We start from the raw sequence: 21,836 nt of genomic DNA, 5'->3' as shown, positions 1-21,836 counted from the left end.
CTTGTTTCGAGCTTTTTTCTGGCAATTCATAGAGAACAAAGTAAAATATAACCTACAATTCGACATAAGGCGCATATGCCTACGGCCCTTAAATTGGAGGACAAATTGAGTTGAAAGACCAGTAAATCAATGCTTAACTTTTGCGCGTGCGTTTTTCGAGAAGCTCTGTGATGATAAGTTCTTTCGTTGAAAGAGCTTGTTTGGTCCGTATTGGGGAATATTTTTGTTTACGGAGCCTGCCTGCGGCTCTGTCCATAAACTAGCAAAAAAACACCGAACGAACTTAACAACGAACTTGAATGACCTATGTTTCTCCAATATGCACCCCACACTAGTTCAATTTCAGGTATGTACTTTGTGCAGCGAAGTCGAAAGGAATCAACCACAACTTGGAACAGTGTTTAGTAACTGCGTGAAAAGAACAAAAGCACATTAGAGAGTTTAAAATCATTTAATCAACAAGTGTTTCTGATATGATTACTGTCAGTGCATACTCTTTAAAGCTATTGCACTGCACTTAACTTCTAACTGTTTTTTTTCACACTAACTTCTAAAGCTGAAGTGAACATTGTTTCATGGACTACGCAGTAAAAATCAAACAGACTCTTAATCGCATTATCTTTGAAACTTCAATAATTACTATTTGTTAGGTCGTTCTTTCTTTTTATAGGAAGTTGTGAGGAGTATCCGGTCTAAGCGGCCTTTAGACGTTCCTCCAGAGCGTTCAACTCATCCCGCACGGCTTGAGGCAGGTCCTCACCAAGTTGCTCCTCATAGTACTTGCGCAGGTACTCGCATTCCTCCAGCCAGTAGTCTTTTGGGATTTCAAACAACTTCTCCATGTCCACTTCACCGAGCCCGTCAATGTTGATGGTGTCAGGTTTAGGGATGTACCCAATTGGACTCACATTTGCCACATCTTCGTCGTCACAACGCCTTAAGACCCATTCTAGAACACGACAGTTCTCTCCAAATCCTGCCGATAACAAATTGAAAACACGTTAGATAGAGCACGCACGATGATAGATCAAATGCTTGTGCAGTTGACATGAAAGGGTTAAAGCCGTCCAAACAATGCTACTGTAAAAGAATTATTTTACCAAACTAAAATTCCTGAAATTACTTAGTTGTGTGATAATCTGTTTTCTGTGCGACACATTTCGATCAGTTTCCCAAATAGCACCTTAACTTCTTCGTAGGAGTGGAAAACCAAACATCCAGAACTCGCTTCGAGTTAACGAACAGGTTTCAGATCGATGTGAGAAGCAAGATGACGCCTTTTTCGATTAAAACACAGCGTTAATAAACACAGCGTAAATAAACTGTTGTTGGAACAACAGTTGAGTTGTACAGTTAGTCATTTGAGTGTAGCGGCTCCTTCTAATAAGCGAGTGCCCCCATTGAGCCTACATTTCCCCAAAGATTATGCCATTATCGAAACATTCAGAGTTTGCACCGTTCCAGAAAGTTTACAAGGGAGAAAAATACCGTTATAGATAGCTCAACTGAAAAAGAGTCTCTGTAGCATACATCTACAACATCATTACTTAAATAGGTAGGTTAAGACTGCATACTAGCCAAGTGGCCCATCAGGCTGGAGCTTATCCCGGCTTCTGTAAAATGAAGCGACCAGGAGTATTTCTACTCCCCCCTGGATGGGATACTAGTCCATGGCAGGGTTACCCCCAGCATCAATTTTGCTGGTACCCATTTATACACCTGGGTGGAGAGACGCACTGTGAGAGTTAAGTGTCTTGCCCAATAATACAACACAATTTCCCTGGCCAGGGCTCGAACCCGGACCGCTCGATCCGAAGTCGAGCACACTAACCATGAGATACCACCCAATAATCTCAAAGCAGCAGCACTGAAAAGACAAAAGTAGGTACTACTATAGAGTATCTTTCACACGTTTTGCAGCTGCATTTAACCCTAGAGTTTTTTGATATGAGAATGAACTCACCTGGCCATATAAAATGACCTTCTTCATTGGTACGGAACCAATTCACGTGAAAAATCTTAGGCATTTTGCGGTTGTCCTTTTCCATGCTCAACCAGTGCTCCATGTACTTGCCAAAATTGTAACCAAAGAAGGGCCTCATGGCAAAAGGATCTCTCATGACTGTTTTAGACTTGTGTTCTGCAGCAGCTGTGGCCTCTGACGACATAGATGAGGCAACGAACACTCCATGCTGCCAGTTAAAGGACTGATAGACCAAAGGAACTCCCTGAGGGCGTCGGCCACCAAACAATATTGCACTGATAGGTACGCCTTTAGGATTCTCCCAGTCTTTGTCCATGATTGGACAATGGTCACTAGGGGCACAGAATCTTGAGTTAGGATGTGCTGCCTTGGTGTTGCCAGGCTTCCAGTTTTTCTCCCCAAGCCAACTAGTGATGCTCACATCTTCTGGCAGGTCTAAACCTGAAGTAAAGATCAAAAAGAAGTTAAACTTTGCTAGGGCCTACATACAAGTTCAAGAGTCCATAACAAAACATTTCAGTCAAAGAAACTCAAGTCTAGAAAATGGAACTCATCAAAAGTCCTTAAATTGCAAATTTATACCCCAAATAGTGCTTCCAGTCTCTCTGTCATTATACCTGAGTACCCCTTAGGGTTACTGTCAGTAGTGTAGTACAATATAGTATATGTTTTGAAAATTCCTTTGGGTTATATTTCCATCTCTAACCGCAACCAAGAAAACATGTTTACATTTTACTGAAAAAAATAACCACCATATTAGGTCACATTTTCACTAGCCATAATTAAGTGTACCTTCCCACCAAAAGTCGCCATCACTAGTTTCTGCCACATTAGTGAAAACTGTGTCCTTCTGGAAGGTCTTCATTGCAATAGGATTGGTCAAATAAGATGATCCTGGCGCAACTCCAAAGAAGCCACTCTCTGGGTTTATGGCTCTCAGTTGACCTTCTTCATCAAACCACATCCAAGCAATGTCATCACCAACACACTCAACTTTCCACCCTGGCATTGTTGGAGTTATCATGGCAAGATTTGTTTTACCACAAGCACTTGGGAAAGCTGCAGTTATGTACTTCTTCTCTCCCCTGGGATTTGTGAGGCCCATGATCTGAAAAAATAAAAAGGAAAGTTACTGAAATTACAACTTATCACAATCACTACCAATAATTATCATTTCCCAACTAGTTAGTAGAATAAACAAACTAGGCCAAGCAAGGGACTGAAAAGTTGAATATGTGTGTGTCAGAGAGGTAGAAACAAACCTGGAAGGTGATACTCCTTGAATTGTTTCTGAAACTATTTCCCTTTTAAGTTTATGTTCATGGCTTATTATCAATTTTTACTAATAATATTTAGCTATTATTAATGTACTAATATGAATAATTCAAAATCCTTGGAAATTATACAATCCGTGAAGTAACTCCCTCTAATTAAGTAATTGATTGATTGATTACTTAATTAATTAATTAATTAAATTGCAATCAAAGTTTTCCTCATAGTAAGTGACTAGATGGGTTGCAAGGGAGCAATTTCCCTCTAGAAACCTCACTGTCACAATTACATCGCAATGCAAAAAAATGGTGAAAGTCACACTAAGAAACAACACGCTTTTGTATTTAAAAAAAGCAGGAAAAAGTTTAACACAAAACAAAGCGTATATTTTAAGTTTTGAGATTAACTTCAAGAACAGAGAGGGTTATCCCTCACTAAACTGTTTACTAATTTGTCTCAAGTCAGAAAGACAGGTCTATGGACAGAATTGTATTAATATTACTAAACATACCAGCATGTGCTCTGCCAGCCATCCTTCATCACGACCAATAGTGCTAGCAATCCTTAGAGCAAAACACTTCTTTCCCAATAGAGAGTTTCCTCCATAACCACTTCCAAATGACTTAATCTCACGATCATGAGGAAAATGAGAGATGACGGTCTTATCTGGATTACATGGCCATTTGTACTGAGATGGTGGTTCAGGTTTAGGCACGCCAACTGAGTGAAGACACTTCACAAAATCACCGTCACCAAGGACCTTCAGAACATGAGCACCCATGCGTGTCATGATTCGCATACAGCAAACAACATAAGCAGAGTCAGTAACCTGGATACCAATCTTGGATACAGGTGATCCCACAGGACCCATACTGAATGCCATCACATACATGGTGCGACCTACAAAATTATACAATGAAATTTTCAAGTGGTATTTTTAATAGAAATAATGATTGGGAATTCCAGAAAATATCCGAACCTGTATGCTATGGGCATCTCAGAATTTTGAAGTAGAGAGGGAGGTCCATAGGCTGGAATTACTTTCACATGTCTTAAAAGTTTTTCAGGTAAAAAAATAAACATTTCAAATTTGTTTTCCTTTTCAAGGAAGCCAAACAGTCACTCAATCAGGTCTTTGCATTACTCATTCACTGAGCTGAAAACTACCAAATATGCACATTTTTTGGAGGGAGTGAATAAATCTCCATTTAATAAAGGTGTTTAGATAGAGAGGGACAACAACAAGGTTTGTTTTGAACTGTAAAATTAACTTAATTACTAATTAAACAAACCAGTTGTAAAGAAACAGCACAAATTCCTGAGCGTGTTTTGAGTGATGACAGAAATTCAGGAGGTAAAGGGGGGTGGAGCATTTTGGAATTTCTGAAGCTTAAGGGGTGTTTGGATGAAGATCCTGCCTGAGGTAGACTGTGGATATTTTTTTTAACCTCCTAATGAAAAAAAAACCATTTTGCTAAGAAATAAGAGGCCTGTTACACAAGCAATACTGAACATTTCTTTTCAAAGAAAATGTTTCATATCTGAATATGAAAACCCTGCAGACCACAAGGCTTCTTCACTCTTCTTGACAATGTTGTTCCATTGCTCAAACAAGAACTTGGTTGAAAGATTCAAGTGCCTTTTTTCTTGGTTATCCATTAAGTTTGCAGTACTCTGAAATTTTTTTAGCACACTTTTGTCAATCCCACAATACATGAAACAAAAATAACTTTACTTATTATCCTGTCCCCAATTATTGCTCATCATAAGCACAATTCAAAGACCAAAATAGACCATCACATTGATATCCGCATGATGTCAAATTAAACCAAACGTTTCTTAGGAAATGTGGGAAAATTCCTAACAGTCCTCTTATCAAAGTCTGACTTGTAGGCTTCATCTGCACTGCCTGCTTGATCAAGCTCATCTCAAAATATATTCATCTTTAACAAGTGTTTTATTCTGTGTTATTTTGTGTTTCAATCCTCTGGCTGTAAAGCCAAACAAAAAGTGCGCAGTTCCAGAAAATATCCATACCTCCACCACAATGGGAATTGGAAATTTTCTGCTGGGGTAGGGGTCAAAGGCCCAGGAAGTTCCAGAGGGGAGGGGGGTTGGACAGTGGATTTTTTCAATACCGATTCAAGTATCAATCTTAAGCAGTTCAAAAATCCTTCCTTACCAAATGCTACTACATGTAGATAGGTCTTTCACAAGAAAAAATACTTTATCTGTTTTGTATGCAATTGCATTACATTTGGAAGAAAATTTCTTTCTTTGAAAAGCACTTGGGAAGCTAACAAGTTCAAAGAACATGCTGTTGCATGGACAAGGCCACCATTACTTGTTACCAGTCTACTAAAAGATTCTCTGTTGAATGGCATGCATTGCGATCATTTGTTTTTGTTTTGATTCAGTCACTGAAGAAAGCATCAGAAAAATCGAAAGGATTTAGGCATTTGGTAGACTTGCATATAATTTACTGGTAAAAACAGGTATAATAACTAGCAGACAGTAATCAAGGATCATGGGAGCACATTATACGCCTTTACTGTAATACCTTAAATGATTTCATTAGCTGACTTTCATCTCCTATTGCTAAAATCGATATTTTTTTTTAAATCAGCAACCGACGTTTTATAGACAGATATAACATAATGACAAAATCCATGCCAGTATTTTCATGTGGTTTTCTGGTTGGCAAGTAGAGGTCTCTTCTTAGACAATAAACTATGATTTGTTGACACATTATGTGACAGCGCCAGTTTTCGGGGACTCACAAGTTTAATAGTAAGGGCTAAAATATTTACATTTTCCTTCAAATTTTGTGATAAAAATTTTCACATTTACTGGTAAAGTTAAGGCGTTAAAAGCAAATTTGGAAAAGTATATATTTTACATACATTATTCTAAATTGTTGGAAGCAAAAATATTAGCCAACATTTGCAATCGCATGCTTGTTCAGTCATAAACAAACTCCATGCGACTGATCCGAGTATTTCCGCTGATGAATAAAAATAGACTGCATTTACATTGTTGTTCCTTGGTTAAGGCTTACTATTATAGACCTAGGCCTCAAAGTACTTCTCCACTGATTCCAAACAATATTCGACCAAACACAGACTGAATCATTTGCCACACTGGAACTAATGAACAAATGTAATCAAAATACAGCAAATGAAATAAAGCTGTCCACAGTTAAAATCCTAAAGCCAAGGCATTTCAAAGTCACGATCATAAACACATGAATAATTGTCCTAGTCATGTAACAAAAATGCTCCATTTCACATCCTCACAAAACAGGCCACGTTTGTGTCTGCACAGCCTAGAATCATAACTACAAACCAGCATGCATGCGATCAATCAAGAAACACTTTTTGTGTCAAGACTGGCTGGTTGTCCCACAAAACCTCAATTCAGTCTGCATTAATTCTGGGTTCTTCTTTTCGTCAATGGACTGGTCTTCTCCACTGACGAGTTTCCTCACCAAGAGTAGCTAGAACTTTGCAATTGATCCGATTTCACTCTATCTGCTTGTTGGAAAAGTCTTCTGTTTCCACGTGAGTACTTGCATTAAAGCAAGGCTGATAAAATAAAAGCGACGCCACAGCCCCTCAAAAATCTTCAGGGGGGCTAAATTTGCATCCACCACAGGGGTTCTTCGCAAATCACATCGTGCCAGCCATTGTTTAGCTTCTTATTTTGCTTAGAGTACTATCTTAGTCATAATGTAGAATAAGAGTAATGACTAGTGCTTAATTTTTTTTTCTTTTGGCAGTTTCATACCACACTTTGGAATCCCTATGGAGTTATTATTGATAACCAGTCATGTATGGATACTAAAACGTTTTCAGTTTGCTCTTTTAGTAATAAGGGTTTTCTTCTCTGAGAATAAAATGCAGCAGAGAAACTTTCATTGAGAACTTTTTGTTGGTAAGATAATTTCAAGAAATCTTGCGGAACTGAACCTAAAATTGGATGAATCTACAACCGATGCGATAGACTTTTCTTAAGGCTAGCGGTGACAACGGTCGGACAATGACACCAATACAATGGAAAATAAAATCAATTCTCTGTCAATCACTCCAGCAGAAGGGAGTATTTTTCCCTTTCCCATATCCAAGTACATCTTCTCTACGATTTCTCCACCAATCCCTGACAGATTTTCTCAGATAATTCTCTTACGAGCTTTTATGGTCAAAACCTTCCACCGGGGTTCTTCACAAATCACATTGTGCCAGCCTTTGTTTAGCTTCTTCAATACGTAACAGACAATTTACTACCAATAATTGTTCTCCTAAAGTAATCGCCCTATCCAAGAGCAACATTGAAACTGTTGATGAAGAATGATATCTGTGCAGAAATGAAGTTAGATCGCTCAGATTATCCCAGATCGAAACAGCTACTACAAAACACTTCGAAAGAAGGTTTCCGTATCATGCAAAATTTGAGCCAAGGCACACAATGCATGCCGTTCAAAAGAGAGTCTTTAATGAAGTCACTTTATGGATCGAAAAGAATTCAAGAATTCCAAGTGATTTTTAGGTGGTAAACTTTACCAGTTACCATCTGAAAAGTACTCGTTTTCAGTTTATTAACCTGCAAATAAGCACTTTAAATTAGAAAATCCTTTCTATGAAACTCTTGCATAAAACTGTAACACCTCAAAATTGTTAAACTAAGAATAACTGGTAAGCACATGTAAAAAGCTGGAAGTTTTGAACAACCATTCAATCTGCACATTATTTTGCCAAATGTCAGGTTTAATGCTAATTAATATGTAGAGAAATGTTTGGAAATCTTCATTTGAAGGAAACTTAGTCAGAATGCTCATAAAACAATTAGATCGTACCCTCTTTATGTCTATGTCATAATCAAATAATTAGACACTATATTTAACAATTTTTGTTAAATATCAATACTTACCTTTCATGCAGCCTGGATATTTTTCCCCAAGTTGGTGATTCATGTCACTGACACTCATCCAGTTACCAAGCTGGCCTTTCACACCCTCTTTAGCCCGTGGAATTGATTCATGTTTGTTCTCTGTGCAAATATATGTTTTGGATTCCACGCGTGCCACATCATGTGGATCAGTACGCACCACGTAACTGAATAAGAAAAGAAAATGCTGTATTTATTCGATTAAGCACCCAGGGCGCTCATTTAAATTTTGGACTTTCAGGGTGGGCGCTTCTTTGAGGTGGGCGCTTATTTGAGGCTGGGCACTTATTAAATTTTCACCATTTTCAGTAAGTAAAAAGTTTACTTTGTAACAAAACAATAAATAAGAACAAAACATGACAAAATATTAAAGCATATAAATTGTAACTGTTTGTTGTTCAGTTTATGCCCAGGACTAGCAACTCATTGTTCGGTCTTTGCAGAAGTCTCTTTAGCTATCATAACTCTTAATCAACATCATAAAATTTTCAGACAATGAAACTAGAGATTGTAAGCCATTAAAGAAATACCGTAATAATCAATACCTGTATTCCTCTTGTGCACTTTATTATCATAATTCTTTTTCTGGGGGGGGGGGGGGCACTTAAAAAGTACTTTTTGGGGGTGGGGTGGTTGGGGTGGGCGCTTATTCGAGGCTGGCACTTATTAACTTTTTCTACCTTCAGGGTGGGCACTTATTTTGAGGTGGGCACTTATTCAAGGTTGGGCGCTTAATTGAATAAATACGATAGAAAGTATGATTTGAACATAGCTAGTTTCCCTCAACCAGCATTTCTTGAAACAGAGGACTTTATCTCAAGTAGTTTCTTACTGTAAAAACATAGGCACGCAAGGCGTGCAAGGGTTTTTTTTTTCTGAATCAAAAGTTCTGGAGGTAACAGCACTCACTGGACTCTTAACAGTTATGATAAGGTTAATCAAACAAGTTTGTTTGGTTATGATGTACAGCGCAGAAAAAAAAAATCAGGATTTGCTTCTTATAAAACGTTTTTTGTAATTTTCATCAAGTTTTCATCTCAAACACTTTGTAATTTTCATCAAGTTTTCATCTCAACACTTGATTACCCATTTGCCTTAAATTTACTCTTTCAATTTTTTCAAAATTGTTATCAAAATATTTAGTCATCAAATTCTTAAATCCAAAACTAAAGAGCCACCAAAGTTTTTATCCTCATCAGGCATGAGAGGTACTAAAGTTATATCTGTTTACAACTTTCCAGCTCAATAGTGACCTTTGTTTGGAAACCAGCGCATTTTGAATTTCGAAGTTATGGTGGTGTGTAACATAAAGCTTTGATCCCATTTGTCGAAAAATATGTCTTTATCTTGTGATTTTTAGCCATTTAAGATGTTGTTGTATTTGGAAAAGTGCTTACTTAAATGTTTATTTGTTCAGTGCAGATAATCACTGTCCCAGATAACCAAAGTAAGTTCCAGATGTTAACACTATTTTCCGGCCACCATATTGGTGTACCACAGAGGAGCACTAACATGGCAGCTCCATACTAGGCTCTGTAAATTTACACAGAACATTTCGACAAATATCTCAACTTTGGGACAATGCACACACCTTAAACTTGGAGAACTGCCTTCTTTATTTATCTTCTGTAATATCACAATTTCTTCACCTTATCCACTGAATGGTTTTTGATTTTATTTTTTATTGTGTGACAATGAAAATGCTCTACATGGTAAATTTCAACATTTTCTGGGCGAGGGGTCATGCCCCCAGGCCCCTACAATGAGGGGCCTTGCGGCCACAGCAGTCTACTCTTCCCACTGCAGATGCCTACTTCAAAACATTTTGAAACCCCTGAATGCTGAGGAAGTTTTGTGTTATAGTCAAATTGGTACAAGAGTTTTAATAAACTACCACTACTACTACTACTTCTTGTACAAAATTGAGATAACTGCTAAAGAAAATGAGACTGCAAGACGTCTGTGAAGTTTGACAAAACTTTTGTGAGGTCCAGAGTTTTTGAAGGACCATTAACCAACCCTATGAGTTATCCGTCTTTCTTTGAGTTTCCTTTCATCATTGTGGGCTTTGTCAAGTTAATTTTTACTTCTTTGATATAAACGTCTGCATTGAAACATAAAACCTGGGCATTTAGTTATGCTCGGCACGATGCAAGTTGCCCCAGGTAGGCAAGCCACAGTGTTTTTGTGAGAAAAAGCTACCCCACCTGCCAGGGCAACCCACTGTGTACCTGCTGAGACCAAACAATTCACCTCCACATGTTATTTTGTGTATTGAGTCAACTCGGAGAAATCACCAAACAAGCTGTTTGACTTTAACAGTGAAACTGTGAAAAGTTCATTCAGTGAGGGTAACCTGGTGGGAGGGTTGCCCCATTTGAATAAGGCTTTGCTTCACTCAAGCCAAGGTGCAATTTTAAGATTTTGAGCAAGTGGACCAAATAAAAAAAAACTATAAAAAGTGGAAACCAAACTCAAGCACACTGGGCTGAGGGAAAAATTGTTATTGTTGTTAGGTAAAAATAAAAAAAAAATGTTTCCTTGTATCTCTTGGGTTTTGTTATTTTCTTAAACATATTGGTAGTCAATCGATGTCAATCACTGACTGACATTGACCACCGATAGCAATCGATGAAAATCGATGAACGAAAAAATTGTGAGTTCAATTGTTACTGATTCCCAATAATAACTGATATCAATTGGTTCATCGATTGTGAGAAATTATTTTTGTCCTTTCACAAGTTACACTGATAAAAATGTTTGACAAAACTTGTCTGTACTGGTTTCATTGAGTCATTTTCTCATAGCTTGTGTATCTTTTACAATCACCAACAAAAAAACAAGAACAGAAACAACTTATAAAAAAAGTTTGGTCGTAAAATCTTTCTTTGCTAGTTTTAAACATTTAACAAATTGACATTAGTTTTATATGCATCTGTCCTCTTATTGATGATAAATTGCGTCATAACATTGTCAAAGTGGCTGTGGAACCACCAGGCGAGTGGTTCCGCAGTAAACTTTGACAATGCTATGACAAAATTTATCATCAATAAGAGGACAGACGCATATAAAACTGACCTGGGAATAAATGAGCAGCAATGATGCCGTAAACTTGCTGTAAACAAAGGTAAGTGAATTTTATTCAAAATGACCTGAACATTGTCACTAGCTTTTCTGGCTTTTTGATTGGCTACTTAAAAAAAGTCCATAAAATCTCATTGGTTAGAAAGTTGACAATTTGACAGCTGAAAGCTGAACTTGAAAGCTTGAATAGATTAAATTTTATCCATCTGTACTCTTATTTATGACAACTAGTGAGACAATCTCAGATAGTGCAGAGTGTAATGTATAGCAGTACTCATGACACAGTTCCTGTATAACCCCTGCTATTCACTCCTGGTTTGTACTGACCTTGCTAGTCAGCTAGGGATTCTGATGAGACATAATCTTAGCAGTGTGTGTGTTTGATGTGTGTGTTTTCATTCACAGTCCAAGAATAACTTACAATTAATTACCGTTTGTCAAGACAGCTCTCGAATTTTACTGTAGTGTTTTACGTTGATTTTTGCTCATTTTAGATTAAATAACACATTTAAGTAGCGAACGTGACAATTTTCCTCTTCACGAAAATGTTTGCAACTTGATACTCTTGTTTTCCTTGCAAAGGTATGTAACCTAAAACTCTTGTTTTCTCAAAAACACACTGAAGATGTGCTAGTATTCTTTTCACAGCTGGAGATAAATGGAAGAAGTTGAATGTTGGATGAAGGAATGGAAGAGGAACAATTTGCTTTATTTAAAACGCAAATTCTCTTTTGACCGACAAACAGGAACTAATCTAATTATCAAATTGTCACGGAACAGCACATTTTGTTGACACCTTTGGCGTTAACAATATAACCACTTAAATTTAAAATACACACTCAATACTCTAAGCTGCGACCATTTTGGTCTCCATGATGAGTGAAAAAAATATTTGGCGACTAAAATTTTTACGAAAGTCGCCAATTGGCGACCAAAAGATTATAAAAAAAACTTACTTAGAAAATTAATCGATGTCTGGTTGAATTATCAAAAGTAAAAACGACAGTATCACTGGTCTTTCTCTTTCTCACCGTTCCGCTACTCGATACGAATGCGTAAACCCAAAATTAGCGTAAACTAGGAAGAAGCCAACCTATACCTCCTGTACCCTGCTGAGGAACAGAACTTACATCCACCCCAACAAAAGCTGGCAGAGACAGTTCTCTGTTGAGACACTTCAGTGACCGCAGACGATTTGCCGCCCCGGTTGATCTGTTGGCCGTGAAATCCATGCCTTGTTTCGACTCTCTCGGAGGGATTGAATGCTACAGGATTTTCGATGTGTTTATAATAAAAATAACTTTATTTGAGAGCGTTTCTGTCTTCTTTTGTGTATTTCATATAAGTTTTGGGGCATGGTCTTCTGGAAAAAAAAGTGAGGATGTCTAATTTTCCCATAGGAAAGAAAAATTCAGTGCTGACTCAAAGTGCAGTTGTCACGCATCAATGATTACGTGAATGATGTTTTTAGCCTCTTGAATGAAAGAGATAAAATGAGGCAATCTGAAAGGGTTTTTTCCTTCAACAGTGATTGCTAAAAAAAAAATGGCAAAATTGAGCTGTCTTTTTATTTTCGCAAAATATGGGATATAAACAGGATAAACCAAGAAAGGTGGTTTCTTTGGTCACCATTACTGGTCAACGCTGACCCCAGTCACTCATTGCGATGAAAAGTGTCACGCAAAAACAAAACTTGGTAAATCCATACAGGGTTATTGTAGTTTATAGTAATTGTCTCTTGTATAAAGCCAGAAGATGGGTGAAGATGATTTAAGGTAAATTTCATTTGACGTAGTACAGCACTTTGATACAGCGGTGTGACTGATTATATGTTACGGAAATATAAAGGAATGTATGGAAATAGGATCAATCGAGTCAAGTCCAAATAAGCATAAATCTACCTCAATTGTTTACTTGGTTGTCTTTGCAGCTCAAAATGGCCAATTTGATCGATTTGAAAGGTTTTACGAGCCACTGGCCATTTGTTACCCGGTCTCGGCAGCTTTGTAATAAATCATTTCTGCTACCAGCCATCGGAGTCTCTTCCTTCTCTTTGTCTTGCCCGTTATTACAATCTTTTAATTGGCAAGCGAGTAAACGTAACAATTCAGCAAAGGAAAGTGTTGCAAACATGTCGCTCAGTGTAGTAGACATTCATGTACATAACATACACAAAGTGTCCGCCCTTGGATGTTACCTTTTTTTTTTTGGCGACCAAAATTTTTTTTTATGGTGACCATTTTACAATTGAAGGTTGCCAAAAGGCAACTTTCTGAAAAAGTGAGCTTGGAGCGCTGACACTGATATCAAGTAATACAACTGAGGAGTGTTTCAACGAGATGTATTGAAAGTAAACAATGCTACTTGAAGGAGATTATATCCTTCATAGGTGTACGAGTCTCCTCAGAGACTGATAAAATTTTGCTTTTAGTAGGTGCCACAGAGTCTGCAGCAATATTTGAGCAGTTTCCTGGGGTTTTTATTCAATTTGACAAGTTTTAATGCCGCTTACTCGGGAGAGTTTCAGCTTCGGGTATGAACATTTTGGCCTCTTTGATGGAGACAATTAAAAGATGAAATAAACACACTGGTGCAGTTTGGAAACAACAGATGATATTTCTTGAACCAAATTAGACGTAATTCCAAAAGATACGCAGTCACAGTAGCATCCTTGTATTGTGCTAACGATGCTAGAATGCTGCGTATGATTTATTAGGGTTCTACCACAAGGAAAAGCGCTCAACGTTAGTGTGTGATCTTGTATGAAATGTATCTTCCACCTGATATGTAGTTGACACTAATGCTCATTAATCTGCACATGCATTTACAGCAAATATTGGTTTTGTTCTAAAGAGAAAAGTTCCACAAGGAGAGCAAGGGGCTTTCTGAAACAAATATATAGCTTTTTAAAGAGATCAAAGAAGTAAGGTGGGTCTATGCACCACCAATTTTACGTGGTGCTCACAAGTACCTACCCTATAGACACATTCGGCTAACTCATGCGCGGGTGTCACGTGACTTAAATTGGGTACAACAAGAACCAAAACAAATGCATTCGTATTGACATTTAGAGAAAAATAAGCCATGATTCTGCGGTTTTGTTGCACTGGAGACTATCAGAACAGCTCCACTAACAGAAAAGATCTGTCATTTCACGGGTTTCCGTTAAATTGTAAGTTTTCTCTCTGTTTGGATCGTGAAAATGAAAAGAGATCCACGATATTTTAACGTCAGTGCTGCCGCGAACACTTTACATCAGAAGATTTCATTAATCTGTACTCTCGTAAAAATCGATTGAAGGCTGATGCAGTTCCTTTTTTTTCGTGGGATAAAGATAAGCAGGAGAAGGTCCAAGCGGTGAAGAGGTACGCTTCAGAAAAGATGAATCAAAGCAGAAAAGAAAATGAAGCAACGGATTCAGCAGAATCTGAAGAAGAATGTGTCACGTTGGTCTCGACCAGGACTGGTGAAGACATTATTTCTCGAAAAGGCACAAACATCTTGAGGATGAAATCTGTAGTTAATTAGATGAACATCTTAGAATTCCCTGGCTACATAATTTTTCTGTATCGTAACTTCTTTCCGAATGCACAGCCCAATGAAAGAGAGCAAATTTATTACACTTCTCACTGGATTTAGCAGTCATGGTGAATTCATGAATATTTTACAATTTCTGTTGCCTAATCTAGATAGAAAAATGCAGATTTGCTGCCATACTGCAATGAGAAAATCAAGTGTCATTAAAACAGAGAAACTGCTCTCGAAATATACCAAGACTGGGGTAGTCTTGTAAAGATTGCATCACTCGGGATGTCTCTGATATTAAAACATGAATAATCATTCAACTGGAACAATAACACAAATACGTGACTGCAATGTCCACCTCTTCCTCCCTTACACGAAGAGCGTGCTTTAATTAAAAACTTCTGCCCTGCCATCACTGTCCCTGAAGATTACAACTAAAATGAGGCTCCTCAATTTTTCTTAGAGATCCTTAGCAACATGTCTTGACATGGAAATCCTCCAACTGCTGACACGTAAACATCATAAACATACCCTTCCTGAGAGAACTTATAGCTTTTCTCTCCAGCATTCTTTTTTCCGCCTTGCTCGAGCTACAAAGACCATGTTTGTTAAGCCAAATTTTGGAAAATTCCTCAAGGATTTTGACCATTTCTATTCTTTATTGAATAAAAAACTACAGCAACGTACATGATTAACACAACAAATACAAGCAGCTGCAATAATAAGGAAAATGTTAAGGGGGCCTCATTTTCACACAATGTAAACACCCAATTCAATGTCATGTGTGTGTTAGCCAAATTTGTCTATCCTAACCCCCCCTTGATGTGAGCCTAATTGATTAATTGAAATTAATTAATTAAACAAACATTAAAGTTTACACCTTATGGCCATAGTGCCATATTGCCACAGCACCTTATTGCCATAGTGCTTTAGCGACGTCGACCCCCAAACCATCCCAATAGTGCACTCTGCACTAAAAATAAGCCAATCAGCGCATAAGAAATTAGACAGTTATTGCAAAATTAACAAATAGATTCCATGTTGCCATGCTGTTCAGTAATAGATCACAGATGATGTCAAAATATGGTAAGAACAAACAAGTGGCACACGAGGCGATAGCCAAGCGTGTCACTGATGTTCTTACCCCATTTTGATGTCCTCTGTGATCTATTACTGAACAGACGTACGGCAACATGGAATCTATTTGTTTTATATAATAAAGAAACAAACTACTACAGAAAAAGCTTTCTATTTCAAAATCTTTCAACATAACTCGAAAGCCGGCCTTTGCCCACTTTGGCAAACACGAAAAAGAAGCCATTTGACGTAATCCATTGGAAATCATTGGTAATCTCATTGGATGCTATGCATAGCAAAGAATTGTGTTTGGTCCAGGAAAATCACGCCACTGTCAAGCTCGACTTGAAAGTCACTTCTCGTGGAATGAAAACTTACAGCAAAAGCAGAATTGAGCTGCGGAATCTGCAAATCTTATAGAAAATGCTGGAAAAGTCAAGGCAGTTTTTGTAATCAGATCAGCTCTGTGAGCCGAAAAACTTGGAGGTTGCCTTGAATATTGCAGGAGTTGAAAAATACGCTCAGAATCAACTTGCAGTTGTGGTCAACACTGGAGGCCATTCAATTCAAGTTTTGAATGAAAGGAGCATTAGTGACAGTGGAAATTTGTGTCCTCTGTGGTTGGTGATTCTCAAATCAGTTTGATATAGTGTCTGAGACACCTTATAGCTGCAGTACAGTTGGCCGTGAGCCATAGTGGGCTATACTTTGCTCGCTGCTGTGCCCTGAAAGGGACTGGAACATTCGCGTTCGAAAGCAAGGTTATATGTTTATTTTAATTGATTGTAAGAAATCATGTTTTCATGTTTCATTCCTGACACCAATCTGTATCAACAAGTATTTTGAGACTGAGAATTCTTTAAATAAATTAATGGGTTATTCCAGAAAAAATACACACACCCCCAATGGATGGCAAACTGGAAATTCTCACGGGACTGGGGGTTGATGGCTTGGGAAATCCGGGCAGGAGGGGGGCATCTGAACATAAAAATTCTTCCTCGGGGGTCTTTTTTAACTTTAAGCTTGATTGATATATTTTAACCACTTGAAAAAAGAACTTTGCAATGGAAAGTCTTGTAGTCTTTCAGTTTATAGTGTTCTTGCCTCATATACTTTAAGTTTACCTTCAGAGGTCCTGCTAATCATGAAGAACCAGCATGATAAATGGATAACAGCTTTACGACCGAATAAAACACCGTCGACTGAGCACGCAATGCCTCGAACATTTTTACAGTACCCAGGCCACCTGCACCTGTGCTTTGTAACATCCCCAAAAATGCCAAGAAAAGATGATTAGGCTGGGAGTCAGTTGTACTTTTCTGTTTTATTCAGGCAACCCAAGATCTCATTTTGCTGGCTAACATGTGTATGCACAATTTGCATATAATTTCTTTCTTACCTCTTACAATGTATAAGCGTAAAATTGTGGATATGATACCGCCATGCAAAATAATTAGATCCGCCAAAACAATTAGTTTTCTTGTGGAATCCAGGTTGTCCAAAATTATGCTCATGGTAAATGCCACGATAAACCCCAATATTAAGTTCTTTAATTATTTCACATTGACGATTCCTCGTCGGATCTACAAGAGTTTTAAACAGTTTTGTCTAGGCTACTTCCACTTTTTTTTCCATGCCTTACAATCGATATGGTAAAAGACATGTTTATGGAAGCCAGGACGTGGGCATTTTGCATAAAAATTTGAATGCTTCAAAGAAAGGCAAGAGTTCTAGTTGACCTACAGACCCATAAAGGTAACGGGGACACTTAAAATTAGTCTAGTTCGAAAAGCTTTCTTAAATGTCACACTAACAGTCCTAACAACGGGGACTCAATCTTGTAAACACGTACCAATGTAGGCCATCTTGTCACCGAAAACTGAAATTATAGTTTTTATTTATAATCGCCTTAAGGACTTTTTAGACTGTTCACAGTCCCCTCTTTTTCCATGAGATCGTAGATGTCGATCGTTGAGCTCGACAGGCCGCCATCTTAGTCTCTTGATGTGAGTGAAACTGGAGAGAGTACAAAATGCCTGTGGGTAGGGGTGGTGGAGGGCATGGCTGGCAGAAAAAATAGGGAGACTGTAACAGCTTCACTCTGTCTCGTGTTCAAGGGGCGCAGCCGCCAGTTTGGCACCTCCGTTAATCAAATCAATTAACAATCTCCTCTCCTGAGAAAAAACCTGTCATATCAGGGATGATGATATGAATACATGTTACTGTGTTGTGAATTTCAAAACATTTTAAAGGTTTACTAAGTTGAGTCGAATGAATGCAGGACGGAAGAACTCTTCTCTGACTCCAAAAAAAGTGGCAAAGCCTGCAGAGAATTCCAATTATTCAGACGTGTGCCGTCTTTGTGGCATTAATTGTAAAATTTCAGTCGGAAATAAGAACAACCAACGGAACTTTCAGCCATTTCCTTCGCCAAAACGAAACTTTGATATATTAAACTCTTGCCAAAACCAGTTGGAAGAACCACCAAAACATCTTTACCTTCGAGTGAATGAGAAACGGTCTCCTTTTGCTGGCGCTTTAACACCAATCCTCCAAGACAAGAAGTAGACAGATGATCAAAATCAAAACATTCTCGAGAAATTCTCTTGAAATCGATGCCATTTTGGCCTGCGCCGTGAAGTGATGAATGTCACTTTCTGTCACTGAAGTTGTCAACGGTCTGCTACGCTCTGATGAACTCTATTGTCCTTTCGACCAATCAGGTGTTGCCGTTGCTGGAGCAACTAACGCAGCGAACACCAGAAAGAGGGAAGCTGTTACAGTCTCCCTATTTTTCCGCCCCGTCACCCCCACGCTATTAACCTCACCGTCACCACCCACGGGCATTTTGTACTCTTCCCAGTTTCGCTCGCATCAAGAGACCAAGATGGCGGCCCATTGAACTCAACGATCGACATCTACGATCTCATGGAAAAATAGGGAACTGTGAACAGTCTAAGGACTTTTTTGCTGTAATTTTTCTTTCATTTACATAATTTTGAAGACTTACGAATGTCTTATCTTGTACATTTGTTGTGGTACAGAAAAAGGCAAATGGCATTTTAGAGGAGAGTGTGAGATCACTCAAACGTTAAACACGATCATTTGAATATTCTGATTTAAAAGTGTTGAAATTTAAACCCGCAAAATTCGCAATATTCACCAAGCTTTTAAAATTATAATAAACAGGGATCTTTTGGCTGAAATGTTACGTCTTTTCTATTGCCTGTTGTTTCCAGTTAGGGCCTTTAAAAAAAAAAAATGGAAATCCGCACAGGAGGGGGGTCCTTGAGCTTGGAAATCCGGGTGGGAGGGGGGCTCTAGCGGTCTGGGAAATCCAGTCAGAAGGGGGGGGGTCAAAAATGCTTGCGATCCGTCAGGGGGGGGGGGGTGTATTTTTTCTGGAATAACCCAATGTCACAAACATTCTGCTTATTGGCTTTGTTAAATTCAAGACAAAGCAATGGTTTCTTACCTTGAAATAATTTCAAGACCAATTTTGCGCTTAGTTTGGTCTCAGTCAACTACCAACTGAGACTGCTTGAGTATTTTTTCTGAGTCATTTTCTAAGATAGAAACGGCTTTTCCTTTCTTCTTCCTTCTTCTCGTACCTGTTCAATGCCTCAACAAGACATTTTATCTTTTGCCCAGTCATGTAAAATATTATGTAAATTCTCAAAACTTTCTGCCATTTAAAAACGCAAAGGGAAAACCATTGTAATGATGACGTCAATCGTGCGTCTGTCCTCTAATAGATCATAGGCGAGAACCAATCAAAATGCAAGAATAACTTGGGTTATTATATAACAATCAATCGATAGCAATCGGCGATTGATTTTCGATATTGATTCTTATCGAGTGACTACACCTAGCGGAAAACCAATCGTGGAAGCTCCAAATTACTCCCCAAAATTTATAATATAAATGATGGGCCTCGACGATGCTAAACATAAGACTTACCAATTGTCGTGTTTTTTAAGTGGGGTGGCAATTCCACCATCTACTAGCTGTTTTATAAGTGCCTCATTCTCTTCTTTCGATCCATCACAAACATGGATGTTTTCCGGTGTGCACAGTTTGACTTTGTCTGCAACGAAGTCTTGCACCTTAGCAGACAAGTCTTCAAACTTTCCGTATATCACCGAGACGTTTGCTGGGAGTTTGGAAGCCATTTCCTAGGACCACTGCAGATTGGACGTCTGAAATACGACAAGAAATATGACGACCTAAACCTTTAGCGTAATGTTATTCAAAGAAATATTTCACTGCACAAACTCAAAAGAGAAATAAAACCACTCTTACCACGTCGTAGAGCCTGCAACTGTTTAAAGCTAGGAGAGTTTTGGCGCTTTTGAAGGATGTGAGACTAATCCAATCTGTTAAAAATGATTGGTCGAAAATAAACACGTGAAGGGTAACGCAAAAATGTTATCCTTGAATTCGTGCAGAGCGGCACGCAATCGACCAAAAAGACAAAAAATTACATCAAAGTCTATTTTTTTAACTCTACCAACAAGACCAACTTTGAAAGTTGACCTTGGTTATTGGACGTTCTAAAATTTTCCCACTTGCTTATTCCGTGTATGAACACACGACCCACTGCTCGTTATGCTGGGCACGTTTCTCGCTCGCTTATTTAGGTCACGTGTCACACGCGAGACATGTGGAGCGACTCGTCAATCTACTTTCAAATATCCGGGGCAAAGTTGTCTGATGCGTTAATATTTAAGAAATAGAAAACATGTACCGTGTTTCTATCGAGTTATAGAAACACGAGTGGAAGTTTGGGAGAACGAGAAATGCTGTGGGAACACGAGCCGCGGGCGAGTGTTTCCAGAGCTTTTTCGAGTTCTGTACAGGGGCCCGTTTCTCGTAAGTCCCGGGAACTAAAAAAAAATGCCTTTCCGGGCCCGAAAAGATATCTGAGCGTGAATTTTATTTATGCCGATGCTAACCGGAAATAACGGTGCGAGAAGAAAGAAAGCGAAGCGCGTTGACTACCCTAGGGCTCGAACCTCGGCTTGACATCAATTGCTGGATTTTAAGGTTACTCCCTATCGCACGCGCGCTGAGGACGAAAGCTCAAGTAATCTGCGCGGGCTCCAAAGAAAACGTCAGTGTTTTGGATATTTTATGACGTCAACATGAGCACAATAAGGAAAACTGACAGCGAAATACTGTAAAATTTGGCAGATTGGTAGTAAATATTTTACCTTAGTCGAAGCTCGTTTTTCAGGGAAATCTGTAAGACTAGGATTAAACTGCCTTTACAAACCCTACTTTTTTCTCGTTTAAAATTTGTATCCATAAAAACAGCAAAAAACACATTTGTTTGGGCATTGATAATTCAAGACTAAGGCCCAAAATTCCAAAATTTTAACATGGATGATAGCAAAACACTATTTTTAAAATTAGCTCTTATTAACCGAGCAGGAGGTCTGTTTGGAAGAATCTTGACCGAGGTCGTGAGTACAGACCGAACGCAGTGAGGTCTGTACACACGATCGAGGTCGAGATTCTCCCATACAGACCGACTAAGCTCGATTAATGAGTTGTTTATTATATGGCAAACAATAACAATTTAATTCGGTTAGTGTAACTGGTTTGTACTAGCTGACATTTTGCTTGCGAACGGCGATGAGCCGAACTGAATTCTGCCAAAGTTTGCTTGTCCTCTTTACTTTTTTTTCTCATCAGGCTTTTTGGCACTTCCATAGATAAATATTGTTAAAAGAAAATAGTCAACACTTTTGCATTTTAGTTAGCAAGTTTTTTACCGCAAAATGTAACCGGTCCAGATGCCGGTCTAGGTGGGAAAATCTAGACCGCTTTCAATATCGATTTCAGCCAATCAAATTCGTAAATTCGGTAGTTCCCAGTCCTTGTGAGACACAGCCATATAATAATCATTGGTTATTACATGTAATAAGTTTGAGAAGACTGGGTGTGA

General features: G+C 38.4%; 1 protein-coding gene across 2 annotated transcripts; it reads right to left on the bottom strand.

Moving 5' to 3' along the window:
• Positions 1-432: 432 nt before the first annotated feature.
• LOC110048748 (phosphoenolpyruvate carboxykinase [GTP], mitochondrial-like) lies at positions 433-20,508 on the bottom strand. Of its 2 annotated transcripts, none has more exons than XM_089297577.1 (8): positions 20,423-20,508; positions 20,189-20,262; positions 19,847-20,085; positions 8,183-8,367; positions 3,768-4,156; positions 2,777-3,092; positions 1,964-2,425; positions 433-976 (listed from the first exon to the last, which is right to left on the bottom strand). In XM_089297577.1, the coding sequence occupies exons 3-8, from the start codon at positions 20,056-20,058 to the stop codon at positions 693-695; spliced, it is 1,848 nt and encodes a 615-aa protein (XP_089153703.1). In that variant the 5' UTR covers positions 20,059-20,085; positions 20,189-20,262; positions 20,423-20,508; the 3' UTR covers positions 433-692. The 2 variants fall into 2 exon arrangements, with proteins under 2 accessions (XP_089153703.1, XP_089153702.1); XM_089297576.1 differs by having other exon boundaries at positions 20,371-20,488.
• Positions 20,509-21,836: the final 1,328 nt, after the last annotated feature.

The sequence above is a fragment of the Orbicella faveolata genome, unplaced genomic scaffold, assembly GCF_042242905.1.
Source record: "Orbicella faveolata isolate gen_17 unplaced genomic scaffold, um_ofav_v1 contig_3, whole genome shotgun sequence".
NCBI classification, from domain to species: Eukaryota; Metazoa; Cnidaria; class Anthozoa; order Scleractinia; family Merulinidae; genus Orbicella; species Orbicella faveolata.
Note: the sequence above shows the minus strand (reverse complement) of the source record. Positions and strands in the feature narration are given on the sequence as shown.